The sequence below is a fragment of the Ictidomys tridecemlineatus genome, chromosome 6 (assembly GCF_052094955.1).
Source record: "Ictidomys tridecemlineatus isolate mIctTri1 chromosome 6, mIctTri1.hap1, whole genome shotgun sequence".
NCBI lineage: Eukaryota > Metazoa > Chordata > Mammalia > Rodentia > Sciuridae > Ictidomys > Ictidomys tridecemlineatus.
Genome location: NC_135482.1, coordinates 5,811,856 through 5,828,287, shown reverse-complemented (window position 1 = coordinate 5,828,287; position 16,432 = coordinate 5,811,856). Strand labels below are relative to the sequence as shown.

General features: G+C 44.8%; 1 protein-coding gene across 11 annotated transcripts in view; it reads right to left on the bottom strand.

Annotated features, from left to right (window-relative positions):
* Tcf20 (transcription factor 20) overlaps positions 1–16,432 on the bottom strand; it is a 174,504-nt gene that overhangs the window by 3,832 nt on the left and 154,240 nt on the right. For 7 of the 11 annotated variants that reach the window (XM_078052631.1, XM_040277109.2, XM_078052632.1 and 4 more), the window contains 3 exons: positions 14,852–14,945; positions 4,205–4,254; positions 3,085–3,212 (listed from right to left, as the gene is read on the bottom strand). In XM_078052631.1, coding sequence (XP_077908757.1) covers positions 3,129–3,212; positions 4,205–4,254; positions 14,852–14,945 — 228 coding nt within the window. In that variant the 3' untranslated portion in view covers positions 3,085–3,128. Of the gene's footprint in view, positions 1–1,509; positions 1,610–3,084; positions 3,213–4,204; positions 4,255–14,851; positions 14,946–16,432 lie in introns of all 11 variants that reach the window. The other 4 variants (XR_013440201.1, XR_013440202.1, XM_078052633.1 and 1 more) reach the window with 4 other exon arrangements.

The following is a 16,432-nucleotide window of genomic DNA, read 5'->3' as shown; positions in this document are numbered from 1 at the left end:
AGAGACAGAATCTCAGAACAAGGACAGTGAGCAAACATAGGCCCACCACACTGCTTTCTCACCTCAGAAATGTTAGGAGGCAGCAGACTAGATGGCTATCCAAGAACCTCTCCTGTCTGGCATTCTTGGCGTGGTGAGAAACAACTATGAGGAGCCCCACATGCTGGGGTAGGGTGTGGAGAATAAAATCTCCTAGCCCCAGCCCTCGTATTTTCTGATAGAAAAGGCAGTTGCAAGGTCTCCTTGCTGCCTTGACCCCCTATAGCTCTAACTGTAAGAAACTTGCAGCCAGATACAGCTGCCTGTGTGCCCAACACTTGCTGAGGTATAACCAAATTCTCATATGGTTGACACTGTTACTTTTTTGGCGGGGTGGGATGGGGGCACTGGGATTGAACTCAGGGGCACTCAACCACTGAGCCACACCCCCAGCCCTATTTGTATTTTACTTAGAGACAGGGTCTGAGTTGCTTAGCACCCCGCTTTTTGATGAGGCTGGCTCAAGATCCTGTCTCAGCCTTTGAACTCAAGATCCTCCTGAGCTGCTCAGATTATAGGTGTGCATCACCGTGCCCAGCTTGGTTACTTCTCTTTTTATAGAAGAAACTGAAACATGGAGACAATAAGTGTCCTTACTCCAGTCACATAGGACTTTCCAAACACTTTGTGTGAGAAAGTGGGATGACAGGAGGCAGGACACAGATGCACACCCCATTGTCCCTTCCCTGTCTGGGTCCCCAATAATGGTAGTTCTTTGTTCTCACCATGGACCCCAAGGTGAGCACGCCTTAAGAGCAAGAGTATTTTCTGTCCCTGATCACTGGGGTTTCTACACAATTCAGCAGTACACCCTGGGCCTGAAAGATGGCGATCGCCCTCAGTATAACTGCTGAACTGAGAAACCAGTTAAAGGAACCTGTCTTGTGGGAATGGCCTATGGAGAGAACATTTCAGATCGATGAGGCTGGGTGCAGTGTCCATCCTTTCTCTCAAGAGGTGACTGCTCCAACCTCAATAGACTGAGGTTTCCCAAGAGATGGACCAGGTCCTGCACTCAAGCAGTGCTGCAGCCTGGGGAGGATGGAGGGTGAAGCTGACTATTCAGCTCCAGAGCTGAGGCCTTGTCAGCTGGGAGGTCCATGCTGGGCCCACCTACCAGGCCCAGACTTTCTTTTTCTCTAACACATGCTGGAATTCAGGACAAAACCAAAAAGTGCTAAATGACAAATGGCTCTTTCCTTAACCAGCCCTTCTAGGACACATTTCAGAAATTTTTCTCATGGTCTTCCACAGAACTTGACTCTAACTATCTGGGACAGGTGCATCAACACGGATGTGTTGCCTCGGCACAGCATTATCTCAGCCCAGAAAAGGGCCGATGCAACAGTTGTTAAACCACCCACACTGCTGCACACTGCTCTGAGGGCTGATCAGAGGGGTCTAGGAGTACAGGCAGGAAGAGTAGCCCAGTGACTTCTAGAAGTGCAGTAGCCGATGAGGACGACTTACTGCAGTCCACAGGGCTCCGTTTGCTCATTTGGTTCCTGTGACCCAAGAACCAATCACCTCTCCTGCTCTGCTCTGCTCCCTGCATTGCCAACCCTGCTCCCTGCAAGAGGCAAAGAGAAAAGCATTACAGCAAAACACTCAGCACCCCAGTGGGAAGCACTGGGGAGCCCCCACCTGGGCCCTGATCTATTTCACAGCAGGGCCACAGGGGCCTTCTCTAAGGTCAGCACTGGGCACTGCTTAAGAAACAAACACCTTCTCTAAGGAGGAAAACCACCATATTCTGGGATGAACTTGATTTCCCTCATATTACTATTGGTTATTTTAGAGAAAGGCAGAAACCTTTTTAGTTGTAACTCAGGATTCTACAGAGAACATTCAGGGATGTGGTACTGCCCAGAGGAATGGTCTCTGTGGCCATGGGGGTGAGAGTCCTGGAGGCCACACAGAAGCCTCCATTTAGAGAGAAATGAGCCCCTGGAGAACACCTCTAGGACAGCTGCAGCCACGAGTGCCAGCTACATTCCCTTCTCCTTTCTCCTCTTTATATACTACTGGTCCTCAGCCCTCAGTGGCTGCATGGGGCAGGGAGGGTGAGAAAGCAATGTGGCGGAGACACCCTGTTGTAGATCCCTCAGCCCTACACCCCATTTTTCACAGGAGCAGGCTGGCCATGCCCTACATGCTCAACGGTGCAGCCAGATCTCTGGAGATTTTCAAGAGTAAAATTAAATCAGATGCTGAAGTCTACTAAATCTCTGAGAGGATTTTCCTTCTCTTTGTACTTCTGCGAAAAGGAATTTTTCATGGTACTGTGGGAAAAAAGATTTCAAGTAGGAAAACTTAGAGAATGTTCTGTTTTTCAAAGGAAAACATACTAAAAGCTTTACAGAAACACGGTCAATTGAAAAGAAGAGACCTTTGGTTTCACCCTTGAGGAGAAGGAAACAACAGGCAGATGGCAGAAGTCCCCTGCCCAAAGGGTCATCCAAAAGACGGTCACAATGCCCTCAGGACCATCAATCCTGAGGCCTGCTCCCCAGCAGTCCCGAAGGGCTGACTTCAGAAAGTCACCCTGGGGCTGGGGTTGTGGTTCAGCGGCAAAGTGCTTGCCTAGCACATGTGAGGCCCTGGGTTCGATCTCAGCACATAAAAAAAATAACAACAATAAATAAAATAAAATTATTGTGTCTATCTACAACTAAAAATATTTTTTTAAACTTTATTTTATTTATTTACTTTTATGTGGTACTGAGAATTGAACCCAGTGCCTCACACGTGCTAGGTGAGCATTCTACCACTGAGCCACAACCCCCCAGCCCCCTATAAATATTTTTAAAAGTTAAAAAAAAAAAAAAAAAAGAGTCACCCTGACAAGCTGGCAGTGGACAGGTTTGAAGCACTCACCACATTTTGGGGAGTGAAGAAACAACTGGAGAGCCATTTTATCCACCTGGTGCTAGGATCCACACCACTAACTGTTGGTGGTGCAGCCTGGGGCCAGCAGGAAGGCAGAGGCCACAGCACCACTGGGAGCCAGGCAGGGGTGGTGGAGCCTGGCTGGCCCCGACTCACCTGTGCTTGCTGTCCTCTCCATTCCCACGCGCACACTGCCCCCCTCACCCCCGCTCCGACTGCTCTGTGCTGAGGCTGCCTTTCGCGGTCTTGTTCTGCAAGGGGGGGAGAGGGCACGGAAGGGGAGGCTGATGCCAGCGGAGCCATGAGGAGACACAACAGGGACAGAGGAAAGAGTGTGGGAGTCAGGGAGGGCAGAGGCGAGGACAGGGACAGCACATGGAAAAGGAAGAAAAAGCAGAGTCAGTACTGAATGACAAACAGGAGATACCCAGATAGGGCTTTCTGAGGCAAAATGTGACCGTTAAGTAAAAATAAAGAGAATACTGTCAGATCCTATGATCCACCTCTGGAAATATTTTTTAAAAGAAAAATCATAAGCATCCTTCAAAAGTGTTTTGAGGATAGACGTCTCCAGATGTCCTCTTTCTAATACTTTCTGGCCATACTTGGAGATTGAAGACTGTGAGCAGCCAGTGACCACCAGGTGTCAGTGTGACCTCAGCCAGACAAGGCGATCACTGCAGGAAATGTCAGGTGGCAGTGGGTTCCAACCCAATCCTTTCCTGGGGCTCTCCATCCCTATCTTGATACCTTGGAAACAGCCCATTCATGTCCTCATCTTCCACCCTTCCCAGAGAGATGGCCAACAGACCCTCTTTTGGGAAGTGGGGCAGCAGTACCCACTGACTTGTATCATCAGGTTGCTTCTGCAGCAATACAACCTGGAAGAGACTGTGAGTTTCCCCCGAAGCCCTGGAGTCGGTGCCTTTGCTTCCACAGCAGGCCTCCCACCCCTTACCACATGTCAACCTGTGAACTGGGGTTCTAGTAAAGTCCAAGTCAGTTTCACTGAGTTTGATCTTTTAATCTCTCTTAATGAATGGACAGCTCCCCCGCCACCTTCCCCACTGCCCCCCACACCACATAGTGCCAGCCCCTATGCCTGAGGTCTCCCTTCAGCATCATGCCTCTCTACCTTCCCAGAGCCAGAAGCAGGCCAGCAGCCCAAGGTGCAGGTGGGAACAAGAATGGATGAGTTCCTCGATGCCTGGGCTTTAAGTTAGGAAACCACCCCAAGCCCCACTGCGAACACAGGCTCTGGGAGCCTCTAACTCACCTTGTGCTTGGGGCACCTCACCGAGAAGTTTTCCTCATGTAGCAAACAATCTGCAAGAAAGAAGGGGACAGATGGAGCCTATGTGCGTTGAAACAGCCAGACCCACATGTGGCCCCTTTCCAGGATCAGCAGTGTTAGACCTGAAAGCAAGAGGCTCCTGCACTGTGATTTCTTTCTGTTTTTTTTTTTTTTGGTTGTTTTGTTTTTTTAGTACTGGGAATTGAACCCAGGGCACTTACCCACTGAGCCACATCCCCAACCCTATTGTTTTGTATTTTATTTTGAAACAAGGTCTTCAGGGTCTTGCTGAGGCTGACTTTGAACTTTCGATTCTCCTGATTCATCCTCTAGAGCCAATGGAATTACAGGAGTGAGCCTCGGTGCCGGGCTTGCACTGTGTTTTTTTTTTTTAATATATATATATATTTTTTAGTTGTAGTTGTACACAATACCTTTATTTTATTTATTTTTATGTGGTGTTGAGGATCAACAGGGATGCTAGGTGAACGCTGCCCCGCTGAGCCATAACCCCAGCCCCTTGCACTGTAATTTCTAAGAGGAAAACATCAGTAACACACCAGATGAACTATGGTACCTTAACATGATAGAATATCAGTCAATTAAAAAGTTAAAATTTTAAAGTAGTTAATGATGTGGAATGATGTGGGTAAACACTTATGATATAAAACTGTTTGACCAACCAAGAAATACAAATGTATAGGTACATTCTTAATTTCATTAAAATGTTTTACATGCATAAAAAAAAAAAACTGAAAGGAAATCTACCAAAATATTACAGAGGTTCTCTTTGGGTAGTATTACAGGTAATTTTTTTTTTTTAAAAAGAGAAAAAGAGAAAGAGAGAGAGAGAGAGAGAGAGAGAGAGAAAATTTTTTAATATTTATTTTTTGGTTTTCGGTGGACACAACATCTTTGTTTGTATGTGGTGCTGAGGATCGAACCCGGGCCGCACGCATGCCAGGCGATGGCGCTACGCTTGAGCCACATCCCCAGCCCCAGGTGATTTTAATTTTATTATTTTGTTCTGTGTTTCCATGATGGCTCATATTTAATAACCAGAGATAATCCCCAAGTAATTTTTTGAGGGGAGGGTACCGGGGACTTGGAGACACTCAACTACTGAGCCACACCCCCAGCCCTATTTTATATTTTATTTAGAGACAGGGTCTCACTGAGTTGCTTGGTGCCTTGCTTTTGCTGAGGCTGGCTTTGAACTCATGATCTTCTTGCCTCAGACTCCTGAGCCATTGGGATTACAGGCATGTGCCACCACACCTGGCCAAATAATGCTATTTTAATAATTCTCAATTCTAGGTTAACCCACTCCACAGGCTCATGGCAAAGCCTCCTCACAAAGACACCTGAAATCTAGAGGCATTTCTCCTCTATTGAGAACCCAGGTGGTCCTGAGAACCCTGCTGTCACCTGCATCCCACAATCCCTGGACACACAGGAGACACCCCCAATACAAATCACATGATCTGCACTGAATGCTTCACAGGAAAGTAAAATCCCATGAGGGTGCTTTTAATCCTTGGAGGAAAAGGGATTTATTCCAACTTTTGACATGTGACAGCATTCTCAATGACAGCAAGGATGCATCTCCCTCCAGGCGAGTCGAGCTCCATGTACAAGGCAGGGCATGGAGCTTGCGAGAAAACCCAGAGTGAGCCCACCCTACACACCACAGCTTCTGCAGGCTGGCAGCCAGGTCACTGGTGCAGGACGTAGTGACAAAATGGTAATAAATACTGATCCCACATTCTCAGAAATCTCCTGAGCACCATGGCAGGAGGCAGCCTTGTTGAGTTTATGATTTAACTGGTTTAAACCTAGATCCAGATTCACAGCCTGTGTACCCACAGATTTCAAGTGAAATAGTTGTAAGCAAAGGAACACTCAAATGAAAAATTTTTAAGTCTTCAATATCCTGAACAAATCAAAAAAGGAAATTTCAGAACTTGTCCAAACTAATAACATCACCACCTGGCCTTGGGAGTTTTTGACTTATAGAGGATGGGCCGGCAGCCTTCTCTGCTCCCAGGGCCCAAGAACTCATCGAGTCATCGTCACTAACCTCCAGGCCCCTTTCCCAGCAGGCAACTAGCATGGCAGTAAATGAAATGTGTTAATTTAAAACCCACAAGTACATAGCGTGACCAAGGCTCCTGCTGTTCCAATCTGCCAGAGAGTTTATAAACAGCAGGAGACAGACAACTGGAGCTGGGGAAAGCACGTCCTCCTCACCTGGGCTCTGGCAGTGCTACATGGCAATCTCTACCCTGGGCCAAAAAGAAAGTACAGCATCATGGAGCTCGGCCACTCTGATGCCACAGAGGCTTACAAAACCAAAGATGGGGGTCATGTTGTGGCAAAGGGTGCCATTAAAGGGAGCACAGGTGGCTCAGTTCCCCTCAGAGCCACAGAACAGTGACCAGATGTGACAGACCACTGGTAAAAACGTGTCTGAAGTTAGGGAATGTCTTCCTGAGTTAAATGCAGGAAAGAAAGAAAGTACATACTAAGGGCAACTGGGACCTACTGCCAGGTACTTTTGGAACAGAAGTCTCCTAGAGAAACTGCCAGACACAGTGCCCACCTCTGCCCCAAAGGAACACTGTATCAACAAGTCCTTCTTTTAGTTCTTGTACATATCCACAGGCTGTCAGGAACTGCAGTTCCTGCCCCTGGCAGGGTCAGAACCAGTGAGAGAGCTCAGAAACCTGGAAGGACATGGGGGTGCCTCTTCTATCCTGTCTCCAGTCAGGTCCTGCTCAGGGCAAGAGTAAAGAGCAGGAGGAAATCTAGTAAGTGCTCTCTGATTGGAATAAGCGCCTGTCCCCTTCAGTGGCCAGCCAACATCAGTCTCCTGATATGTTTTCTTTGAAGAAAAAGAAACTAACCCTACACTATCCAGAGGGCCTGGTCAGTATTTCCACAGGTTGAAGTAAAAGCAAATAGCTTGCTGGATCATGACATAAGCTGGGAAAGACTCACAAGGTGGCCAAGTCAAGATAGCTTCCAGAAACAAACACCAACTCCCAGGACAGAATCCCACTTTCCTTTCTCTTTATTAAAGGCCAAGTAACTTTGCTGAGCTCCTCATCATAAAAAGTACCATAAAGCTTCTGATAGTCCTGACATCTACACAGACCCCAGGCTGAGGAGAGCAATCTCAAGGATGAGGTAAAAAGAGGGGTCTAATGTCCTTTGGATCTGCTGGGCATCAGATACTATCTCCAGTTCAGCTACACTCTACCTTAGCACTACTGTCTTCCACACAGCTTTGCTCAGGGGCAGGGTTAGGCTTTTGAAACACATGGAGGGGAATAATGGGGCACTGGGACTGGTTTTTGTGATGCAGATGGCTTCCCCTCCATGAAGGGGGCAAGACCCTCAGTAATCCAGAATGGTCCATACAGGGCTTTGCCTCTGCTACTGCAAGATCAAAGTCTGCAGCAGAAAGAGCAGCTCTGAAATGTTGCTGCAAAGGTGGCTGCAGAGTAAAATTCCCAGCTGTGTTTCTTCATGAGAATAAAAGGAAAATCCCCTCCAGGCAAGATTCTTTATGCACAGTAGAATTATTAATGAGCTACCACAGCCCTTTTTTCCTTCTGTCTTAATTGTTATGGCTCATTGCATTAAATACATTAAAAAAATTTTTTTAAACCAGAGCTCATGTTCTTTTTATTGCATCCTCTACCTGGAGCCAAATCCTGTGCCTGTGACATAACAAGCGGCCCACAACTGCTAATGAGGATGTCAGAAATGCAGGACCAGTGTCAAGTGGGGGAAGCTGTAGGCACCAGAGATCATTGTAAGACAAAGATTCTGTTTCCATGGAGACATCCTAGCAATAAAAGTTTTCCCTGCAACATCAACAGCTCTTTAAAGGTTTGGGTGGTTGACGGCAAAGCAGAGATGAAAATGTTACACTGTTCCTTATTCCACTGAGAGATTAGGGCCTCTTAAACTCAGGGACTCATCTTGGTTATGATTAAAAAGAAAGTCAATCAATGAATAGCTCTTTCCTGGACATAGATCTACACAGAGCAGAAACTCCTGACTGAGAAGGCCATGGAGTAAATATAGGCATCTATCCCTAAGAGCAGTGCAGGCCTTGAGTCCCTGTGACAGGTCATCAAAAAGACAAATGCCCATGTGTATCCTCTTGTGAAGTTGCTTCTTTGGTCCCAGCAGAGTCCAGCAGCTAGGGGACTGAAGCTGGAGGGCCAAAGACCATCTTACCCTTTCACTGGATGTTTGGCCACCAACTGCTATTAAACAGAGATGCTACCAGCTTAACTGGGCAGGCACATGACAGGCTGGATCAGAGAAAGTGACAGGTATCGTTTGCTTATTAACTGTCAACTAATCAAGGAGGCCCTGCTTCTGGCTGTGGGGTGGGGAGGTGGCCTGGGTAAGCATCTACTAGTGGGCGCTCTTGGCTCTCTTCCCAACCTTCTGCCTAGACTTGATCAAGTTAGCTCTAAGGTGGCTGTCCATTAGCGAGTTACATACAGCCACTTAAGTGAAAAAAAGTTAATTTCCTCAGTCCCACTAGCCATATTTCCTTTTTCTTTTCTTTTTTTTTTGGGGGGGGGGGTTGGGGGGATGACCAGGGATTGAACTCAGGGTTACTTAACCATTGAGCCACATCCCCAGCCCTATTTTGTATTTTATTTAGAGACAGGGTCTCACTAAGTTGCTTAGTGCCTTGCTTTTGCTGAGGCTGGCTTTGAACTTGAGATCCTTCTGCCTCAGTCTCTGGAGCTGCTAGGATTATAGACGTGCACCACCATGCCCAGCCCACTAGCCACATTGCAAGTGCTCAATGGTCACATCTGGCAGTGGCCATCATACTGGAGTGTGCAGATCTAGAGCACTTCCATCATTGTGGAAAGATCCCCTGAGCAGTGAACTTTATCCCATGAGAAACCATATACAGGAGGCAGCCTGGGAGGGGGAGCAACAGAGCAACCACAGCGAGTGCCTGCTGTGAGCCTGTCTGCTGACATGGCTGGTGCCCTGCTGCACAAGAAACGTGATGGGAAGGATGTGGTTACCTGTCTGCCTGCCTGGATGCTCAGCCTAATATTTCTGAAAAGAGCCTTAGTGTGAGAGACCACTGCTTCTCAGCCACTGGCTGGAAAAGCCAATTTTTGCAGGATTTCCCATATAATAATCAAGAATCCAAACATAACATCCAAACATAACACTTAGAATTCTCATTTAAAAACCAGGAAGCAGGGCTGGGGTGGTGGCTCAGCAGTAGAGCACTTGCCTGTCATGTGCGAGGCCCTGGGTTTGATCCTTAGCACCACATTAAAAATAAAATAATGGCATTGTGTCCAGCTACAACTAAAAAATAAATATTAAAAAAAAACCAGGAAGCTTTGAGTGGAAAAAACAAACAAAAAACAAACACCAGAACATTCTGATGTAAAAAGGTAACACAATGAAAACAAGAAAAGGCAACTGGGCAACTGGCTGGCTCCTGAAAAAGGAGGTACTTTTGTAACGGAAGTCTCCTAGAGAAACTTCTGAAAATGCAGGACCACAACCCAGGGTGAACAGCACAGATCCAAGACAAAAACATTCAGGGCAAGAAAGAGAACGAAAGGGACACTCTAAAATCCAGACTCTCTGATACTTGAAGACTCTCTACTTCTTCCCTATATATCGATCTGGTCAAATAGCACCCCGGCCACCAAGCTGCCCTTCAGCATGAGCACTTGGGCACAAGCACCACACTTCACAAGAATCTAACTTTGAAGTAAGCATTATTCTCCCTTCTGTTCTTTTTGGTGGGGGTATGTGTACTGGGGATTGAACTCAGGGGCACTCAGCCACTGAACCACACTTTCAGCTCTATTTTGAATTTTTATTTAGAGACAGGGTCTCACTGAGTTGCTTAGCGCCTTGCCATTGATGAGGCTGGTTTTGAATTTGAGATCTTCCTGTCTTAGCCTCCGGAGCCGCTGGGATTACAGACATGCACTTCAGTGTTCTTTTTAGCTGATCCTCCTTCAGAAACTTGGAGAAGACGGAAGAGGGAAGGGCAAAAAGACAAGGATGGGAAAGGAAAGGGATGTGCTTAAGCACTAGTGAGGAAGCTGATGAGACTTCTGCCCTGGAGACAGGTTGAAAGGAACCCTGAGGTCTCTGCTTGCCTGTTGGTGCCTGTCCACTTGCTCCACACCTCTCTCCATTTTTACTCCCTCCACCTGATGGGAGGCATTATGAGGCTGGCTGGTTGAAGGTCTTGGGAGACTCAAGTTGAGAGGGCTACTTTCCCAGGTTGCTGCAGCTGTTGGACGCAAGCTTGCCCCACTCATTGGCAGCGCCTATGCCCTGCAGAGGAGTTTCCTTCCTCAGCAGGCATCACACTGCAAAACCCTCCCGCTCCATCCCAACAGGTGAAATGCAGCCACTATGTGATAGACAATTGATTTATAATAAAAAGTACTCATTTTAGTTTTCATTCCTGTTCCAGGCACAGAGCTCTGAAAACCCTTACAATTTCCTAAAACTACGAGTGCTAGGAGAAGCTTTTTTCCCTTATATCTGGTCTTTACTTGGGCTCCTGATACATAGCTTCTAATCCCTCAGAATTTTCCAGGCAATAGGAGTGTCTTTCATGGGTTCCTGGATGGGGGATGGTCATCAGAAAAAACAAGCCATGATTAGAAGATTAGAACTTTCAGCTCTACCCCTCTTTCTCTGGAGAGGGGAAGAGGGGCCAAAGATTGAGTTAATTATCAAACATGTCTAAGTGATGAAACCTCCATAAAAATCCCTGAACTGTGGGGTTGAGAGCTTCCTGGCTGCTAAGCACATGGAGGTTCCTGGAGGGTAGTGCATCCGAGGAGGGCATGGAGGCTCCATGTCCTTCCCACGTGCCAATGCATCTTTCCCATTGAATTGTTCCACTGTAACCTGCATAATAAATGGGTAAAGATAAATAAAGTGGGGCTGGGGTTGTGGCTCAGTGGTGGAGTGCTCGCTTAGCACATGCAAGGCCCTGGGTTCGATTCTCAGCACCACATATAAATAAATAAAATAAAGGTATTGAGAACAGCAAAATAAATATTTGGGGATAAAAAAAGTAAAGTGAGCTGGGTATGGTGGCACACGACTGTAATCCCAATGGCTTGGAAGGCTAAGGCAGGAGGATTACAAGTTCAAAGCTAGCCTCAGCAAGTTAGCGAGACCCTATGTCTAAATAAGATATTAAAAAGGGCTGGGGATATGGGTCAATGTTTAAGCACTTCTGAGTTCAACCCCCAGTACCAAAAACAAAGTAGAGTGTTGCTTGTAGTTGGTTCTAGCACATTGATCAAGCCTTAGAAAGAGGTCTTGTGAACCCTGATTTATACCTGGCCATTCAGAAGCACAGGTCACAACCTGGGGCTCGAGAGAGGCATCTGAAGTAGGCAGTTTGTGGGACAGATCCTTTAACCTGTGGAGTCTACACTGACTCTGGTTAGTGCAGAACTGAGTTAAACTGTAGGACATATAGCTGGCATCTACTGGAGGATATTTGATGTGTAGAAAAACAGAGTATGGAATATATGGTGAGTAGCATGAGGTTAGTCTTTCCTATCTCACACAAAACACTTCATGATAAAGACATTCCACAAACTGGGACTAGACTGGAACTCTCTCAGCTCTATCAAGAATACATAAGGATAAACCCAGCATGGTGGTGCACACTTGTAATTCCAGCTTTCTCATGAGGCTAAGGCAAGAGGATTATAAATTTGAGATCGAGCCGGGCAAGGTAGTCTCTATCTCAAAATAAAATAAAAAGGGCTGGGGATGTAGCTCAGTGGTACAGCACCCCTGGATTCCATCCACAGTAATACAGTGGGGTAACCAAGAATACATATGAACAGCTAACACCATATTTTTTAGCTAACAAGATCAGAATGTCAGCTCTCAACATTTTTAGCCTAAATTTTACTGGAGGTTCTAGCCAGGGCAATGAAGCAAGAAAAAGAAATAAAGAGCATTAGATCAAGCAGGAGGAAGTAAAACTATCACTGTTGGTAGATGTCATGATTTTACACATAGAAACTCATTATAAATTACCAGAACTAAACAAGTTAAACAAAGTTATAGGATATGGGATCAATATTAAAAAAAAAAAATCAATCTATTAAAGTTTTTTTTTGTGTGGGGAGACTGAACCCGAGGGGGCATTTTACCACTAAGTTGCATACAGCCTTAGTCCTTTTTTTTTTTTTTTAACTTTTAATTTTGAGACACTCTAAGTTGCTGAGGCTGGTCTCAAACTTGGCAATCTTCCTGCTTCAGTCTCCTGAGTTGCTGGGATTACAGAGGTATGCACCACTATTCAATACACCCTCAATGAATAATGCAAAAATTAAGTGTAGGACTGGGGTTGTGGCTCAGTGGTAGAGCACTCGCCTACCACGCATGAGGCACTGGGTTTGATCCTCAGCACCACATAAAAATAATAGATAGATATTGTGTCCACCTAAAACTAAAAAATAAATATTAAAAAAAAAATTTAACTGTAAAACGTATACTCTGAAAACCACAAAGCTGTGACAGACCAAAATCTAAAGGTCAGTCCATGACCATGGACTGGAAGACACAATACTATTAAGATGACTTTACCTGATATTTTATCTATAGACTCAATGCAAACCCTATCAAACTTTCAACAGTGTTTTTGTCTGTTTATTTGTTTTTCCAGATATGGCTAAGATGATCCTAAAATTCACATGGAACATCAAGGGACCCAGAATAGTCAAAACAATCTTCAGGGAAAAAAAAAAATTGGAAAACTCAGTTTCAAAAGCTATGTTTTATCAAAATAGTGGGGCACTAAAGACAGACTGAAAGTAAGTTCATACATCCATCTATGGTCAATCAACTTTCAACAAAAGTGCCAAGATCATTCACTGAGGAAAGAACAGTCATTTCTACAAATCATGCAAGGACAATTGGATATCCACCTGGAGAAGAATAAACTGGGACCACTTTATATGATATACAAAAATTAATTTAAAATGGATCAAAAAAATAAATTCAGGAGATAAAACTAAAAAACTCTTAGGGAAAAAAAAGGTATAAATCTTTATTCAAAATCCATAGGTTTGATATGACACAAAAGAAAAAAAATATATTAGACTTCATCAAAATTAAAATTGCTGGGCTGGGATTGTGGCTCAGTGGCAGAGTGCTTGCCTCACATGTGTGAGGTACTGGGTTCAATCCACAGCACCACATAAAAATAAATAAATAAAATAAAGGTATTGTGTCCATCTACAACTAAAAAAATATTTTTTAAAAATAAAATTGTTTGCTTTGGAGAACACCATTAAGAATGAAAACTCACAGAATGGGAGAAAATATTTAAAAAAAATTTTTTTTTTAGATATTTATGGACCTTTATTTTATTAATTTATTTATAAGTGGTGCTGAGAATTGAACACAGTGCCTCATACATACTAGGCAAGTGCTCTTCCACTGAACCACAATTCCAGTCCTGGGAGAAAATATTTTTGCAAACTAAGCTCCATAGGTGCTTGTATCCAGAAATGCAAAGTATTCTTAAAACTCAACAATAAAAAGACAATCCAATTTAACAATGAGCAAAGCAAGAGACACATATCATCATGAGCCATTAGGGAAATCCAAATAAAATCCACAATGAAATACCATTTCATACCCACTGGGATGACCACAATAACAGTAATAACAATAAAAAAGACAGATAATAACAAGTGTCGGCAAGGATGTGGAGAAATTAAAACCTAATACACCACTGGTTGTGATGTAAAATAGTGCAGCTATTTTGGAAAAGCCTGGCAGCTACTCAAAAGGTCAAACACGAGTTACCATACCACTCAGCAATTCTTCTCTTGGTTAAATACATGAGAGTACTGAAAACACATGTCCTCATAAAGATTTATATGTGAATGTTTTACCGTAACATTATTCATAAAAATAAAAAACTGGAAATAACCCAAATGTCCATCAACTGATGAATGGATAAATAAAGCAGTATATATCATTTACAATAAAATACTATTTGGCAATAAAAATAAAGTACTAATACATGCTATAACATGGATAAACCTTGTAAATAACTACGATATGTGAAAGAATCTGGTTACAAAAGGTCACATACTGTATGACTTCATTTACATGAAATGCCCAGAACAGGCAAATCTATAAAGCTAGAAGGCAGATGGGTGGTTGCGGGGTGGGGGTGGGGGTGTGTCTGGGGGGAGGGGAAGGAAGTTGAGTGACTCTAGACTGGTAGGAGCTTTTTTACAAGGTAACGAAAATGTTAAAAAAATCTACTGTGGTGATGGCTACACAACTGTGAGTACACTAGAAGACACTGAACTGTACATTTAAATATGCGAAGCACATGTGAATCAGACGAAGAAAACTGTTATTAAAAAATTACCAAAAAAAAAAAATTACCCCATTTTACTCCTTCATATTTATTCTCTGCATTCTTTTAGAATTTATAAACAGAAGAGGTCCAGGAGAGGTAAAAAGAACTATAAAGAAGGGAGATGACCAAATTGTATGTCCTGGCCCTCTGGATGCCCTGGGCAAGGGTATGCGTTCTCAGCTTACCTGCGTCGATGGCACATGGGTAATGGTATCGGAAGGAGCAGCCTTTGTTGTAGCAGCCCAGGGTGGCGCCGGCCTCCTGGCAGTGGGAGCATTTCTGAAAAGAAGGAAGAAACCAGGCATGTGAATATCCCAGATTTGCCTCTCTCCTGCTGGCCTTCCCCAGATCCTGCTGGCTAGACCTTGGCCAGTGTCTCTGTGGCTAGAGGAGTCTCTGATGGCAAGATGGGCTGGTCCACTTCTCACTGCTGCTTGCTGACCATGCACAGGAAAGGATTCACAATGTGTTTTAAGGCCAGTCCTCACAAATGATCTCAAGTCAAGTGGAACACCACACTGGGGGGAGACCACTGACCCTACAGCACGTGGCGGACATGCCAGAGAGTGGTATGACCAGTTCTGCTGCTGATGTCCCTGGAGTCCACTCACTCACATGCCTGACATTCACAGCCATCATGAGCTGCCTGCAGATCCTGTGTATTTCTGCTGTGAAAATCTAGGGTAGGAGGAGAGGGTTAAGGTAGTAGAGATAAATATAAACCTTTTAGAATTAAAAGTGGAACTTAGTTTCTAGTTCTTGTATTTATAAGATGTTATTTTTATTTTTGATCTACTTACCCCAAATGCCCAATACAAGTATATTTCCCTTTTCAGAAAATATGGGCTCCTGTATGGAAATGGTATTTTTATACATGAGTCCTATTTTAAATGCACTAGGAGAACTGCCATGAATTCCTGGCTAAGTGAGACATTATTCTGTAATTATGATGCTCCTCCTTATATGGTCAGGTTTTCTAAAAGTGGGGCACATCTCTGTGGTTCCTGTGATGTGGGCTATGAATGCTCTTCCTGTATGCATAGGAAATAGGTGTCCCATCAACAACAATCATATTCATAACATTCAACCACACGTAGCCCTACTGAGGAAGGGTGTGGACTCTCTAGGTGGCCTGGCACACCCTGGAAGGCTAACTGAAGACAGGGATCTTTGTTTCTGCTTCTACCCAAAACAAAACAAAATGACCAAACAAACAATAGCAACAACAAAAAGAACAAAAAGCAAAAAGTGTTTCCTAAGCACTGAAGCTGGCTCAAGCCCTCCCAGTACCAAAGCTGATGGTTAACCAAGGCTGGCAACACTGGAGCCCACGTCACTAGGTGTCAGGATGGCTGTGGTGATGCCCGTGGGGTAGGGGCCCCGTACCATCTCACTACAGAGATGAGATGGCTGAGGCACCAGAGGTGAGGGACCTTGTTCCAGGTCAGAATGGACGGCAGCCTCCAGAGACAAATGGGAGAATAGGGCTGTAAGACAAGTCCTTCAAGAGCCTCGTCCTCCATTCACATGACCAAGATCCTTCTGGGTGCCCCAAATCAATAAATGTGATCATGTGCCCTCATGCCCTTGCCGAGAAAGCAAAGCTCATCAGGCGTGTAGTCAGCCAAGGGCAGTCCACAGCACTTCCAGCAGCACTAGACAGGCTCCTTTTGTCTGTGCCACAGGGCACCTTCAGGAAAAAGGTAGTGTCACCAACTTGAGGAAATGAAGTAAGGCTGGTCTGTCAGTGAGCAACAGGAAGCCAT